Here is a 15,633-nt window from a genome sequence, read left to right as displayed (position 1 = left end):
ATATTCAATTTGGTACTTAAGTCTGTTTGGTCTAATTAGTTATCTTAATTTATCTAAACTTTTTGTGGTCAAATTAGATACCCCAGCTTATATTTTTGGTTTAAATTAATACCTAAACTCAGTTTCATGGTTTAAATAAGTAATTTACTCCCAATATCAATTTGGAGTAAAAAGTTAAATTTATGTACTAATTTGAACTAAGAAACTAATTTTAAGTAATTAATTGGATAAAAACTGATACCAAATTGAACTTTGAAGTTGAATTCAAGTAATGAAAGGGTTGTTATTCTTATTAGGAACCTAGGTTCGAATAACTACGTCTAATAAATGTGTATTATCATTAGGGATGGGCATGGCCCGACCCGAAAAGTTTACATCCTTCACCCGACCCGACCCGACCCTAAAAATATATACCCTTCACCCGACTCTACTTTTTTGAGATAAAATCCGACCCGACCCGAAATAATAATAATAAATATTATTTTTATTCAATAAAACAGTGATTTAATTGAAAAAATAATATATAGATGGGTATTATTGTAATTATTCCTAAATATATAAGGTAAAAAACATTTGGGGTCGGGTAGGGTATTTTCACCCTAAACCCGAATCTGACCCGAACATCACCTTTAAAAAATCGACTCGACCCGAACCCGAATTAAAAAAACAGACCCGATCGGGTCGAGTCGGTTGGAACCGTCGGGTTCGAGTATCATAACTATCCCTAATTATCATAGACTAAATTTTTTTTTAAAAATACAACTTTATAATTGCTCAAATTATTTAAAAAGTAAATAACTGAAATAAAACTAAAATAGTTCTACTGTGTCTTAGAAGTTTTTTTAATAAATAAAAAAGAAATAGATTAATAATCGATAAAATTCATTTTAATTAAAATAAATTAATGATATAACCTTCAAATATTTGTTATTTATTTTATTAATTTAATTTTAACCTAAGAAAATTAGTGGAGGAAACAACCGTCAAATATAATTTTAATTTGGGGTTGCTATTTTCATTTCCGTTGTTTAGCATCCTTAAATCTTAAACATGAATATTATAGACACGATCTTATATTTATTGATATTTTTCTTAAGAATTATTTTGATCAAAATTATCGGGCAAAATTTTTATAATAATACTTTTGAAAAAAAAAGAATTCGTTAAATAATTCATATCACAAATTATTTTTTCGAATAGAGTATTTGCTACAGCTTTAACATTGAAGAGAATGCGTCTTCGTCTAGTCCCTCGGAGACGCACAGTGGTACTTGCGACCACCACCTTGCAATTTCAAATGAAATTTCATTCCAATTCCAGCATGGAGCAGTAATTTCAAATGGAATTGCAAACGAGTATTAACAATTTTTTTATGTTTATTTAATAAACGCACGAATACAAACAAACAAACTTATTTATGAGTTCATTTATTGGCTCGTTCATTTATATTCATGAACAAACTCATTTACTTAGTTCTCCTTTCATTATTTTAAATATTGATGAAAGTAGAGACTATATTAAACACATAATAAAAGTTAAATTTAAATTACAAATTTTTAAGGAGTGTAAGGACTAATGACATAATTTTACTATTTTTTTTAGCTTGCAAAAGTAAAACTAAAAATCGAACATATAAACAAATGATAAACAAACACTAAACGAACATGTTGGTAAACGATAAACGAACATACTCGCAAAGGATAAATAAACGAACACGAACACCTTCAAAAATAAATAAACGAAAAAACACAACATTAAAAATTTAAATAAACACGAACCGAATATGGATACCTTCAAAAACAAACAAACGAACACGGATATAACTTTGTTCGTTCAAACTCGATTCATTAACACCCCTAAAAGAAATAATTAAAGATAATTGAGTAGTAATTCCACGTCAACTAAATTTAAATAAATAATTTCACCATAGAAAGTGTGCAAATAATATAATAAAATGAAGTATGAATACAGTTTGAATTCATCAAATTAAGCTTCGCCTAAATAAGAAAATAAAAACACTGCCAATGTTACAAACCCAACTGCTCCGTTTGATCCTCCCACAAAAAGCTCACGAAGGGGTCGAAAAGAGACTTGGGTTGGGGACCATCCCATTCCAATGATTCCCACCACTCCTCTGATTCTATCTCAATTGAAAGAGAAAGATTTGCAGATGCAGATGATGGGACATTATCAAGTTTGGGAAGATTAAGACCCATCCTCTTTAATTTTGGACAGTATACAATCTCAATTTCGTCAAGAGAATCACAAACCAGTACTCCACCAGCACTGCAAATGCTCTTCAATTCCGGTAGACCAAGCAACGACAATATCCGTAATTGTGGAAGATGAAACTCCGTGATAACCATTCCTCTTTTCTCCGGTTCAACTTCTGATGTTATTATTTCCTCCAATTGCATACACCCAACAACTCTAAGCTCTTGTAAATTTAGCGGCACACAGTTTGGGGAGAACAACTTTTTCATATTTCTGCAACTACATATTTGAAGAGATCTAAGAGATGAAAAGGAGGAAAGTGAGAAGAGGATAAACCTGGAGAAAAGCGGGTATTCTTCACTGCAATCAACATTGCAATACCCAATATTCAATCCCTCAATGTCACGTGGAAGCACAATCTGGTAGTTATAGATGTTACAACGGCTTACGACAATTTCTTTACTTGCCCTCCTAAGAAACATAGGAAATCCTACTGCTCCCACAGAGATTATGTATTCACGAGGCTCTTCTCGGCCACGACAAGCTTGGAGATACATATTTAAGTTGTGCCAGTCATAAAACCTCCCTTCAAGACTTCCCTGCAGTTTCTTCAATCCACCAACCTCCTTTCCATTTATCAGAGTTTCACCGACGATCAAGTCTTGAAGACAACAAAATCTTGAAAGTACTCCATTCGGGATTTCCTTGATCTTTGTTCCTCGAAGATTCAACTTCTTCAAAACTCCAAGATTTAACGAAGATGGAACATTCCCTAAATCTTTACAAGAAGCAAGCAACAATGAAGTGAGGTTCTTCAAATTTGACAAGGAATGCGGAAGACTCTTGATACGATTGAAGGAAAGATCAAGAATCTTGAGTTCATTCATATAATCGAAGAAGCTTTCTGGAATACTTTCTATATCACAACCAGACAACACCAATGTTGTGAGCCCGGGACACTTCGACAAGGAAATTGAAAGACACTCGATAGGATTTCCGGAAAGATCAAGAACCTTAAGTGCATCCATATGCTTGAAAAATCCTTCTGGAATACTCTCTATATCACAACCAGACAACAACAATGTTGTGAGCCTGGGGCACTTTGGGGGTGACATTTCCAAGGGTATATATAACCGCCTATTCCTCATCAACGAAACTTTCTCTAGATTCATGCTCCATTCTTGCACATCTGGTGCCTTTTCTAACATCGTGCCGGCTATTACCAAGAATCGAGATTCTGCAATACGCAATGCCATGTCCCTTAAAAGATCATGCATCTTTACATGTCTTCCATTTCCTCTTTCAGTAAAAACTTCCAACAAACAATTGCTGATGAGTCTATTCATTATTGCACGACCATTGTCATACTCTGCCTGCATGCTATCCATTTCTTCCACTAGCCCTTCTCCGATCCAAAGTTGGATAAGATCTTCCTCTTCAATTTCCTCATCTTCTGGATATAATGCACAACTGAGGAAACAGTCTTGAAGTTTTGGATTTTTTAAACGATCATAACTAAATTGTAATTGTTGGAACACTTCTTCTTCGAATCCATTAACACTCTTTTTGGGTATCTTTAATTCTTCTCGTGCATTCCTCCATTCCGAGATGTCATAAATGCCCTTCATACAAGAAGCTATAGTAATTATTCCCAAGGGCAAACCTGCACAACGCTTAGCAATTGATCTTGCAATTGGTTCCACCCCTCGAATATTGAGAATATCACAGCCCGCCTTCTCTAAGAACAAATTCCATGCCTCTTCTTCCGTCAGAGGCTTCACTTTAATTTCTCTACAACCCATTTGTCGACACACATCGTCTTTTCTTGTTGTCAACACTAATTTAGCCCCATTTGACGGCTCAGGAATTCCTATTCTCTCAAGTGAAACCTTCGCCCATAGGTCATCCAAGATCATCACAAACCTACCATTCTGAGACAAATTTTCAAAGAGCTTCCCTGCCCTTGTAGTTTCATCTTCATCACCAGAAAATTCTTCACCAATTTTACTAGCAATGTCTGTCTGCAGTTTAGCAATACTCGTCTCGTAGGATACAGTGATCCAAATCACAGTATCGAATTTCCCTGTCTCTTTTAAGAGTTGGTTGTTTATAACCTTCATGATGCTTGTTTTCCCCACGCCACCCAAGCCCCAAACTCCAATCTTTTGAACCCCATCATCCATCAAGCACTGCCAGATCTTTTCAACACAGGCCTTTACAGCTTCACCTGATAAATTTGTTGTCGATAAAACTTGTCCGATCCATTGAGGATTATCAACCACCAAACCTCCATGAAATCTGCCCTGTTGATTAATTAGTTCTTCAACTTCCTTTATACTCTTTGACACATCTTCTCTGTGAAATCCACGTGTAAAAGCATTGCTTTCACCAATTCTTTCCTCAAGGTCTTGCACTTCGCCATTGACTCTTTCAACATTTTCAAACCATATTTGGACTTCCACCTTGGGTTTCTTTCTCGGATGCAGCTCTGATCTCATTATAGATTCTGTGTCTTCCTTCAAACCATTCAATCCTTTTAATTTCCTTTTAAGGTCCTTCATATCCGGATCAACACTTTTATAATTGTCATACTGTTTACCTGCCACGTTCAGAACAAAGTCCATGGCTGCAAGTCACAAGCAATATGTTAGAAACTAAATAATAAGCATCATTAGGTGAATGTATCTAAACATGACTAAAAATATAACTTCATTTTATTCTAAAAAATGTTTAAGAAACTATAAAGATGTAAATCAAGAAGTTTCGCCCTCTCACGAATAATCAAATCAAATTAAACAGAAATTTAAGAGAGTGAAATTTCAAAACTTCAAGGCATAAAATTAAATCATGAATAAAAACAAAAACTGAATTATAAGATACTTTTTGGGTACATGGCTGTCTATAAACAAAATTTAACAATAAATTTAAGGTATATTGACATAATGTATAATCAAATGTCTTTTTTATTCTTTATAGTTGACAAAAAATTTAATGAAAGATCCTATGAATAGACCTCAATAATTAAGGGGAGTTTTGTTCTCATTAAAGGTATTAGGTTCGAACAGTTGCGTTTATAAGTACGTGCATTGTCAATAATTAAAAAGGATTATGAACATCTTGTAATCACCCAGACTATATTTAAAAAAATTAATGTTGGTTTATCTTTTTGTTATCAATCATTTATTACTACTAATACTATTTATCTGGCATTATCATTTACAATATTCAATCTTAATGAAATTGAAATTTGCTTTCATTCTTTGCTGTTATGTTTTCTTTTAATTTCTGATTATAAAAAAAACTAATAATTTATTCTTAAATATTTCCGATATCGAAAACAGCAAATTAACAATCTAATGCAAAAATTGATATAATTGTAAACTAAAAATAATGTTACAATAATTAAATAATTTATAAGGGTATTTTAAAATGATTTAACAAAATACTTTTAGTCCAATTAACCAAAATTATATTTAATTTACATTTTAATAAAAATCTATATATTTCTTTTAATGAAAAATTAAAATACTAAACGAAAACTAAAAGTTAAATTCTAACCATAAGGAAATGATCGTAAACAAGAAAAAGGAAAATTTAATTTTAAAAATAATATAAAGGAAATAATTTTAATTAAACATTTTATGAGAGTATTTTAAAAGAATTCAAAAAATATTAACATTTTAGAACACAAATCCTAAATAATTTGTAGGTTAAACTATACTGGTGACCATTTAACTATTGTCAGATTTTATTTTGACCACCGATGTTTCGATTTAACTAGTCGGATCACTTAACTATTTAAATGCTTTAATTAAGTCACTATTCATTGACTTTTAATGGGAGAGGTGATGTGACAATTAAGAACTTGGTATAATTACATATTTAGTCCTTAATATTTATACATTTTATCAATTTGGTCATAATATAATTCAATTAAAATAAATTTAATCTCTAATTAGATGATGACTTGTGTCACTACCTGATTGAGAATATTTTCTTAAATTTTATTTATTTAATTCAATGAATTTTTCATCCAATAAGGTGGTCACCACCCTATTAAAGAGAGAAAATAAACGGGAGGAATGCATTAGGGGGCATCAAACCTAAGACATTCTAAAGCCAAGCACGCCTGAACCACTCCCATTTAGTTCTATATTACAACATTTTTTATATAACTTATTTCAATTAATGATGGGAAAAATGAAGTGAAAATGATATCAAGAAGATTCAAACCTGAGATTGTAAGCATGGATGAAACAATCATAACTACCAAGTCAAATCACATATTTAAAGAAAAGTTTTAGTATCTTTTATATATTCGTATTTTTACTCAAAAATTTATTTATCTCATAATATTGTTATTGATATAAAAATAAAAAATAAAAATATTCAGATGATATTTAACTTTTAATATTTTTATATTTTTAAACAAAGAGAAATAAGTTTAATATTTTATTTTCAAAACCAAATTCAATATTTTTTATATTTTGAAACAAAATTTATGAAAGAATTCATTTCATATAAAAATAAAAATATTTTTATATATTAAAAAATAAGTTTTATATTTTTAATATTTTAAAACAATTAAATTTAATGCAAGATTCAAAAATATATAAAAAAACATCGAATTCAGTTTTAAAAATAAAATACTAAACTTATTTTATTTGTTTAAAAATATTAAAAATAAATAAATATCATTTGTTTAATGAATATATAAAAATACCAAAATTTTTCTTAAAATATGTGATTTGACTAAGTGGTTATGATTTTTTTTCATCTATGCTTACGGCTCCATATTTGAATCTCTATGTTAGCATTTTCATTTCACTATTATTTTTTTGTCATTAACGGGAATAAGTTATATAAAGGCTACTATGGTGTGTCAGTTTAATTCCTCCTTTAGTTTATCTCGTCTTTTATTTTTTTTTTCTCTTTAATTCGGTGGTAACATGTGTCTTCATCTTGGCTAAAAAATTATTAGATTAAATAAATAAAAATTAAAAAAATATCATCTAATAAGGTAGTTCTAAATATGAAAAGGAATCAAATCTACGGCCGTTTATGAGCTTTGAAAAAAAAAACAGAATGTTGAAATTCCATAAATACCTCTTTTGAGAAGGTTGTTCGAAGACGATGATCGGAGAAAAGCAGCTGATGAAGAAAACGGCCAAATGAAGTTCCTTGGGTTGCAGAAGAGCCGCTATTCACTCACCTGAACTTAAACTAAGTTTCGCCTACAACACAGAGGAAAGCAGTGCGAAAGGTAACATGTATCATCATCTTATTTGATTAAAAATTTATTAACTTAAATAAATAAAAATTAAGAAAATATCATCTAATCAGGTAGTTCTAAATACAAAAAGGAATCTATTCTACAGCCGTTTATGAGCTTTGAGAAAAAAAGAATGGTTAAATTCCATAAATACCTCTTTTGAGAAGCTTGTTCGAAGACGATGATCTCGGAGAGAAGCAGCTGATGAAGAAAACGGCCAAATGAAGTTCCTTGGTTTGCAGAAGAGCCGCTATTCACTCACCTATATTTAAACTAAGCTTCACCTACAACACAGAGGAAATTTCTGGGAAAATATGAGGAAGCTCCGCTGCAACCACTTTAAAGAAAGGTAATGACGTTAATTTTAAGGAAATTAAATTAAAGCCTAGTTTTGTTGTTTATTATTGTATTCTTATATTTGGTTGTATGTGATATTGATATTTATTATGTGATATTGAAGATCGATGATATCAAATAAATCAAATGATCAATGAACTAACAAACGAACCCCGATGATATCAAATAAACTGTCGATGACGATGATGATCCTATTGAAGATCATCTAATACCAAAAATCTGGGACGTAATTGACGACGATGGAAATATGAGGTCGATTTGTACAGAGATCATCCCTGAGTGATAGAATTAAGAGCCAAATGGAAAGACAGATGAGCAGATGAGGGACATTATCTAATATCTGCCTGCTTCTTTTAATATTTTCAGTGGTCTCATCAGCTAAGGGTGAGCGTTCAATTGAGTCGAGTCAAAAATTTTAGAGTTATTTGAGTTGACGAGACTTATTTTATAATCCGAAGTTGACTTGAAATTTTTTCGAGTTGAGTAAAGTACATAGATGATCCCCAAACTATAATGTGTTGCTTTGTTAGTTTTTCGACTATTAAAAGTTACAAAATAGTCTTCCGACTATGTGAAATTATTTTGTTGAGTCTCTCGACTATTAAAAGTTATAAAATAATCATTTGACTAATCATATGTTCCAAACTCGTCATTTTTTTGGTAAAAAATTAACGGTCGTCTGAGCTGGACGTTAATATGTTTGATTGAGATATGATAGTCGTTTGATATTCTAGAATAGATTTTAGCATCTCTCAGTCAACATGTTAGCGTCCAACTCAGGTTGCTATCAATGTTTTAATGAAAAATGATGAGTTTAAAATATATGAATAGTAGGGTGACAATTTTGTAACTTTTAATAGTAGAGAGACTAAACAAAAACTAACATCCTATAGTCGAAAGACTATTTTATAACATTTACTAATAGAGAGACTTAATAAAATAACACCATATAATTAAGGAAGAATATAACATATTTTAATTAAAAATAATTTTAGTTAATTCTCAATTACATTGATGTTACATGCAACATCAAAATCATGTGATTTTTAGCCATGTTAGAGGTCCAAATTGTGACTCGTTGATAGTGTCGCACATTATATATTTACTAACTCGAATTAAAACTTAAAATTTTTGTACGTATATGTCAGAATAATAGTGTGGCAGATGTTTTGATATGAGTAGTTTGGACCGGTTTTTATGTTAAAGGATGAATATATAGAATTTTAGAGGGGAATAAACTTAAAGAATTTTAGAAGACAAATATTATCATATAAAATACATAAAAATAATTAAAAATAATTTTTTTTAAAGATTTTAAGAGGGTAATTGTCTCCACCGGTTCTCCTCTATACATTCTGCATAGAATACAGATGCTGCTTTGTTGGACGATGCTCGTCGTGATCTACAGTGAACTATGGATGGCAAAAAAACTCGAACCCGACGGGGAAAACTGAAAGCCGAATTAAACGGGGACGAAGAAAAACCGTTTATGTTAAACGGGGATGGGGATGGGAAAAAACCGTTTATGTTAAACGGGGACGGGGAAGGGGACGGGTTTGATAATCCCCGCCCCGATTACCCGGCCCGATAAATATTAAAAATAATTATTTTATATATATATATATATATATAATATTAATAAATTTAATTTAAATTAAAAATATATATATAATATTTATATATTTAATTTAAATATATATACCCGGCCCGATATCCGTCCCGATACCCATTTAAATAACCATTTATGCTAAACGGGGATACCCGTTTCCCGCGGTTTTCCCCGATTACCCGATGGGGATCCCCGTAGTTTTTTAAGCGGGGACGGGTACGGATTTTTTAAACGGAGACAGGGATGGGGGGACCAATACCCGGCCCGAACCTGACCCGTTGCCATCCCTACAGTGAACCCTGAAGCTGTGATTTAGCTTTAGTCTAGTTTTCTTTCTCTTTTAATAAAAAACATTTGATTTTTATTTTTGGCCACCATACTAATCACATGGTTGAATTTTTTATTAATTTATTTTATCCATTTAATAACTTATTTTACTAAATAAAAGATTAACGATAAAAAGGGAGTTTGAAACTTTAAAAATAATTTAAATCTTATTATGTATATGAATTTGATTATAATAATAATAATGTAAATTTCCAATCTTTTATAGATGAATAAGAAAACTTATTTTACTATTAAAAGATTCAACATTTAAAAATCTAATCAATTGAAATTTATATCAATATAAAATAAATTTAAATAAAATTTAAATCATTATAAATAAAAGAATAAAAGAATTAAAAATTAAAATCTTTTATGTTCTATAAAATATATATCATACCAGGAAAGAATAAAAAAATCAAACAAATAACTAAGAAAAATAAAAGATACAGTAAAACACCATCATAAAAAATTTGGGTTAGAGTTGCTAAATTTTTAATTCGATTTCCTTATAGTCATTACTACTAGAATATGCTTATGGGGATTCTTTTACCATAAAACCTTAATTATCTAAATTGCCAACAATTGTAATATTTTTGAGTTTCTCATGAATGAATAGTGATTGATCAATCTCAATCGTTTTAGTTCTATTTTGTAGATCAAATATCTATTTACGTTATGTTATTAAGTCAATGCTTGAAATATTATACTGACGAACCAAAACAACAATAATGTTAATAGACATTATTAAAATATAATTTTATCATATATCTGTCGTATTTTCAACATTGCAATGCCCAATATCCAATCCATCAATGTCACCTGGAAGCACAATCTGGTAGTTATAGATGTTACAATAGCTTACAACAATTTCTTTACTTACACTACCAAAGTTTAATTACATAAAATTACGACGAAGGGGTCCAAAAGAGACTTGGGTTGGGGACCATCCCATTCCAATGATTCCCACCACTCCTTTGGTCTTATCCGAACTGAAAGAGAAAGATTTGCAGATGCAGATGGTGGGACATTATCAAATTTGGGAAGATTAAGACTCATCCTCTTTAATCTTGGACAGTCTACAATCTCAATTTGTAGAAGAGAATCACAAACCAGTACTCCTCCAGCACTGCAAATGCTCTTCAATTCCGGTAGATCCCCCAAACTCAATAGCCCTAATTGTGGAAGATGAAACTCCGTGATAACCATTCCTCTTTCCTCCGGTTCAACTTCTGATGTTATTATTTCCTCCAATTGCTTACACCCAACAACTCTAAGCTCTTGTAAATTTAGCGGCACACAGTTTGGGGAGAACAACTTTTTCATATTCCCACAATCATTTATATAAAGATATTTAAGAGATGAAAAGGAGGAAAGTGAGAAGAGGATAAACCTGGAGAAAAGCGGGTATTCTTCACTGCAATCAACATTGCAAAACCAGATACGCAATCCCTCAATGTCATGTGGAAGCACAATCTGGTAGTTATAGATGTTACGACCACTTGCAACAATAGCTTTTCTCACAACTTCAGAAAACTTAGGAAAGTCCATATCTCCCACAAAGATTCTGAATTGACGTGGTTGTTCTCGGCCACGACAAGCTTGGAGATACATATTTAAGTTGTGCAGGTCATAAAACCTCCCTTCAAGAGTTCCCTGCAGTTTCTTCAATCCACCAACCTCCTTTCCATTTATCAGAGTTTCACCGACGATCAAGTCTTGAAGACAACAGAGTCTTGAAAGTACTCCATTCGGGATCTCATTTAGGTTCTTTGACTGATCCAGATTTAGATGCTCGAGACTCACCAAATTTTCCATCCCATGAGGGATTTCTTTGATATTTGTTCCTCGAAGATCCAACTTCCTTAAAACTCCAAGATTTGACAACGATGGAACATTCCCTAAATCTTCACAACAATCAAGCAACAGTGAAGTGAGGTTCTTCAAATTTGATAAGGAATGCGGAAGACTCTTGATAGGATTCCAGGAAAGATCAAGAATCTTGAGTTCATTCATATCATCGAAGAAGCTTTCTGGAATACTTTCTATACAACAATCAGAGAACAACAATGTTGTGAGCCCGAGACACTTCGACAAGGAAATTGGAAGACTCTTGATAGGGTTGAAGGAAAGATCAAGAACCTTAAGTGCATCCATATGCTTGAAAAATCCTTCTGGAATACTTACTATATTGCACTGAGACAACAACAATGTTGTGAGCCTGGGACACTTTGGGGGTGACATTTCTAAAGGTATATGTAACCACTGATTCCCCATCAACGAAACTTTCTCTAGATTCATGCTCCATTCTTGCACATCTGGTACCTTTTTCAACATCAATCCAGCTTTTACCAAGAATCGAGATTTTGCAATACGCAATGCCATGTCCCTTAAAAGATCATGCATCTTTACAGTTCTTGCATGTTCTCCTTCAGTAAAAACTTCTAACAAACAATTGCTAATGAGTCTATTCATTATTGCACGACCATTGTCATACTCTGCCTGCATGCTATCCATTCTTCCACAAGCCCTTCTGCGATCCAAAGTTGAATAAGACCTTCCTCCACAATTTCCTTGTCTTCTGGATATAATGCACAACTGAGGAAACAATCTTGAAGTTTTGGATTCTTTAAACGATCATAACTAAATTGTAATTGTTGGAACACTTCATCTTCGAATCCATTAACACTCTTTTTGCGTAGACTTAATTCTTTTAGTGCATTCCTCCATTCCGAGATGTCATCAATGCCCTTCAGACAAGAAGCTATAGTAATAATTCCCAAGGGCAAACCTGCACAACGTTTAGCAATTGATCTTGCAATTGGTTCCGCCCCTCGAATATTGAGAATATCACAACCCGCCTTCTCTAAGAACAACTCCCATGCCTCTTCTTCCATCAGAGGCTTCACTTTAATAACTCTACAACCCACTTGTCGACACACATCGGCTGATCTTGTTGTCAACACTAATTTAATCCCATTCAAGTACGACTCAGGAATTCCTATTCTCTCAAGGTAAACCTTCTCCCATAGGTCATCCAAGATCATCACAAACCTACTCTTTTGAGACAATGTTTCAAAGAGAATCCCTGCCCTCGTTGTTTCATCTTCATCACCGTAAAATTCTACTCCAATTTTACTAGCAATGTCTTTCTGCAGTTTAGAAATACTCATCTCCTTGGATACAGTGATCCAAATCACAGTATCGAATTTTTCGGTCTCTTTTAAGAGTTGGTTGTTTATAACCTTCATGATGCTTGTTTTCCCAACGCCACCCATCCCCCAAACTCCAATCTTTTGAACTTCGTCATCCATCAAGCAATGCCAGATATCTTCAACGCATACCTTTACAGCTTCACCTGATAAATTTGTTGTCGACAAAACTTGTCCGATCCATTGAGGATTGTCAACCACCAAACCTCCATGAAATTTACCGTGTTGAGTAATAAGTTCAGAAGCTTCCTTTATACTCTTTAACACATCTTCTCCGTGAAATCCACGTGTAAGAGCACTGCTTTCACCAATTCTTCCATCAAGGTCTTGTACGTCACCATTGATTCTTTCAACATTTTCCAACCATATCTGGACTTCAGCCTTGAGTTTCTTTCTTGGCTGCAGCTCTGTTCTAATAATAGATTCTGTATCTTCCTTAAGACCATTCAATTCCTTTAATTTCCTTTTAAGGTCCTTCATTCGCTGATCAAAGCTTCTATGATTGTCCAAGTGTTTATCTATCTTATTCAGGACAAAGTCCATGGCTGCAAATCACAAGCAATATGTTAGAAACTAAATAATAACGCATCATCAGGTGAATGTAAATAAAAATGACTAAAAAACAATTTCATTTAACCCAATTTTTTTAAGAAAATAATTATGTAAACAAATAAATTTTACCCTCTCATGAATAATCAAAATAAATTAATAGGGCATAGATATATAGAGTCGATCCCTTGAAATTAGCTTGTCATGGTTAATTTTTTTAAACAAAAAAGAAAAAGGATAACATTAAGAAATACTTGTTACGGTTTAAGTTGTTCGGAGATGATGACTGGGCCGAACCACAAATGAAAAGAAAAGCAGCCAAAAGGCGTTCCTTACTTGCTGATATGATGGCACACTGCTAGAAGAGAGGCACTCCAAAGGGTTCCTTCACGTGTAATTACAATCATGAAAAGGGAACTCTTTTGTTGCAGTTTATGAGGTTTGAAAGAACAATACAAAATGTGAAATGCAATATATACCTCTTCTAATTAACTTGAGAGGAAACGATGACCGGAGAGAAGCAGCCAAAAAGGTTCATTGTTAGCTGATAATATGAGCCACTCCCAAGGGTTCTCTTGAATCACCTACGCTTAAGCAACTTTCACCTACAACATACAAGGAAATCACACGCCCTGGGTCATTGGTATTTGCTATGTGATAATAAACTTGGTTTGGGTTAATTTATATTTTTATTAAACTAAGTTTATTTTGAAATAAATTATTTTTATAGTTAGGACAATGTTTAAAATTAAATATTTTTTTATTAAATAAAAGGGATTGTTCATGTATCAAAATTAAATTAATTTGAATCAACCAATTAATTGATCTAATAGGATGATGCACTATATCGCTTAAGCAGAGTCAGTGATTTGATTCTTGACTTTCGCGAATGGAGCTAAGTTGGGAGGCCATCCTCACTTTTGCAGTATTGATTTAAATTAGTCGATTAATAGATCGAATGCATATAGCTATACAAACAAAAAAATCAATTAGAGGTTGTTTTCCGTCTTTGAAAGTAGATGACCTTATGGAGAGATTTGGCTTTTGGTGTTTGCGCTCTGTTTTGAAAACTGGATCGGACCGGCCGATTCAACCGGGAACCGTTGCTTAGTCTGGTTCAATCTAATCCGGTTGAACCGCTATTAGTGAACCGGCCAGAACTGTTGAACCGTTCGAACTGGAACGGCTGAAAACCAGAAAAAACCGGGAAAAACCGGGATTTTTGTTTTTTTTTAAAAAAAAATTAAACCAAACAACGTCGTTTGTTAAACGAGCCAAGTCGAACTTGAGTATTGCTGAGCTCGACTCGAACTTGAAAACTTTAAAAGTAAGCTCAACTCAACTCAAACTCACAAGCTAAAAATTATCAAGTTCAACTCAAACTCGAAATATAATATTAAAACTTGAACTCCAAAAAAATTTAGAAGCTCGATTGAAGCCTAAAATTCGAGCTTGATTGAAGTGAAAGAATAGTTCACTCAATGCTCACCAAAAGGCTCCATGATTTTGAATGCCAAATTTCCTCTATTATTTATAGAAGTTAGTTGTGATGCTCTTCTATGTTTCTTAGCAATGTGAGATTGTTTTGTTCTCATATTTTTACTCTTTAGACTTTTGGAATGCTCTTCTATGTTTCTTAGCCATGTGGGATTGTTTTTTAAAAAAAATAAACCAAACAATATCATTTTTTTATGATTTTTTAATCCCAAATTTATTTTTTAATTATAGTTATATAATTATATTTATTATTTAATATGTTTTACCTTAAATATTATGTTGTAGTTAATTTGAATCATTTTGTTTCACTTGATTTTATGGTTTTTAACTTATATATGTTATGACTTGCTTTGAATATGATTTGTCATATAAAAAATTATTTTTTATTAAATATTTTTGGTATTTTTATTTAATTTTTTAAATAATTATGACATCGTCTGGTTCTTTCGACCGGTCTGGTTCTGAAAACCATGTGTTTGTGTTAAGATGTTGATCCATGGCCTCTCATGTGTTTGATGTTTCTCTTTTCGAGTTCCTGATGTGATATTGAGGTGGCTGTCGGAGTTTGCTAACAGCTTCTGTATTTTGGGAAGAGGTTC

The 15,633-nt window shown here is 32.4% G+C and overlaps 1 protein-coding gene across 1 annotated transcript; it reads right to left on the bottom strand.

The window, feature by feature from the left end:
• Positions 1–2,027: 2,027 nt before the first annotated feature.
• LOC120169155 (probable disease resistance protein At1g61300) lies at positions 2,028–13,531 on the bottom strand. The gene is made up of 2 exons (XM_039177372.1): positions 13,135–13,531; positions 2,028–4,441 (listed from the first exon to the last, which is right to left on the bottom strand). Exons 1-2 carry the CDS (start codon positions 13,529–13,531, stop codon positions 2,028–2,030), a joined length of 2,811 nt encoding a protein of 936 aa, XP_039033303.1.
• Positions 13,532–15,633: the final 2,102 nt, after the last annotated feature.

This window comes from Hibiscus syriacus, unplaced genomic scaffold (assembly GCF_006381635.1).
Source record: "Hibiscus syriacus cultivar Baekdansim isolate YM2019G1 unplaced genomic scaffold, ASM638163v2 tig00111754_pilon, whole genome shotgun sequence".
Classification (NCBI taxonomy): Eukaryota; Viridiplantae; Streptophyta; class Magnoliopsida; order Malvales; family Malvaceae; genus Hibiscus; species Hibiscus syriacus.
Note: the sequence above shows the minus strand (reverse complement) of the source record. Positions and strands in the feature narration are given on the sequence as shown.

Excerpts from the sequence above, each read along its gene's own strand:
- LOC120169155 (XM_039177372.1), bottom strand. The coding sequence starts at position 13,531 with ATGGACTTTGTCCTGAATAAGATAGATAAACACTTGGACAATCATAGA. Across the intron at positions 4,442-13,134 it reads GTCGACAACAAATTTATCAG|GTGAAGCTGTAAAGGCCTGT; the intron begins GTGAAGCTGTAA and ends CAAATTTATCAG.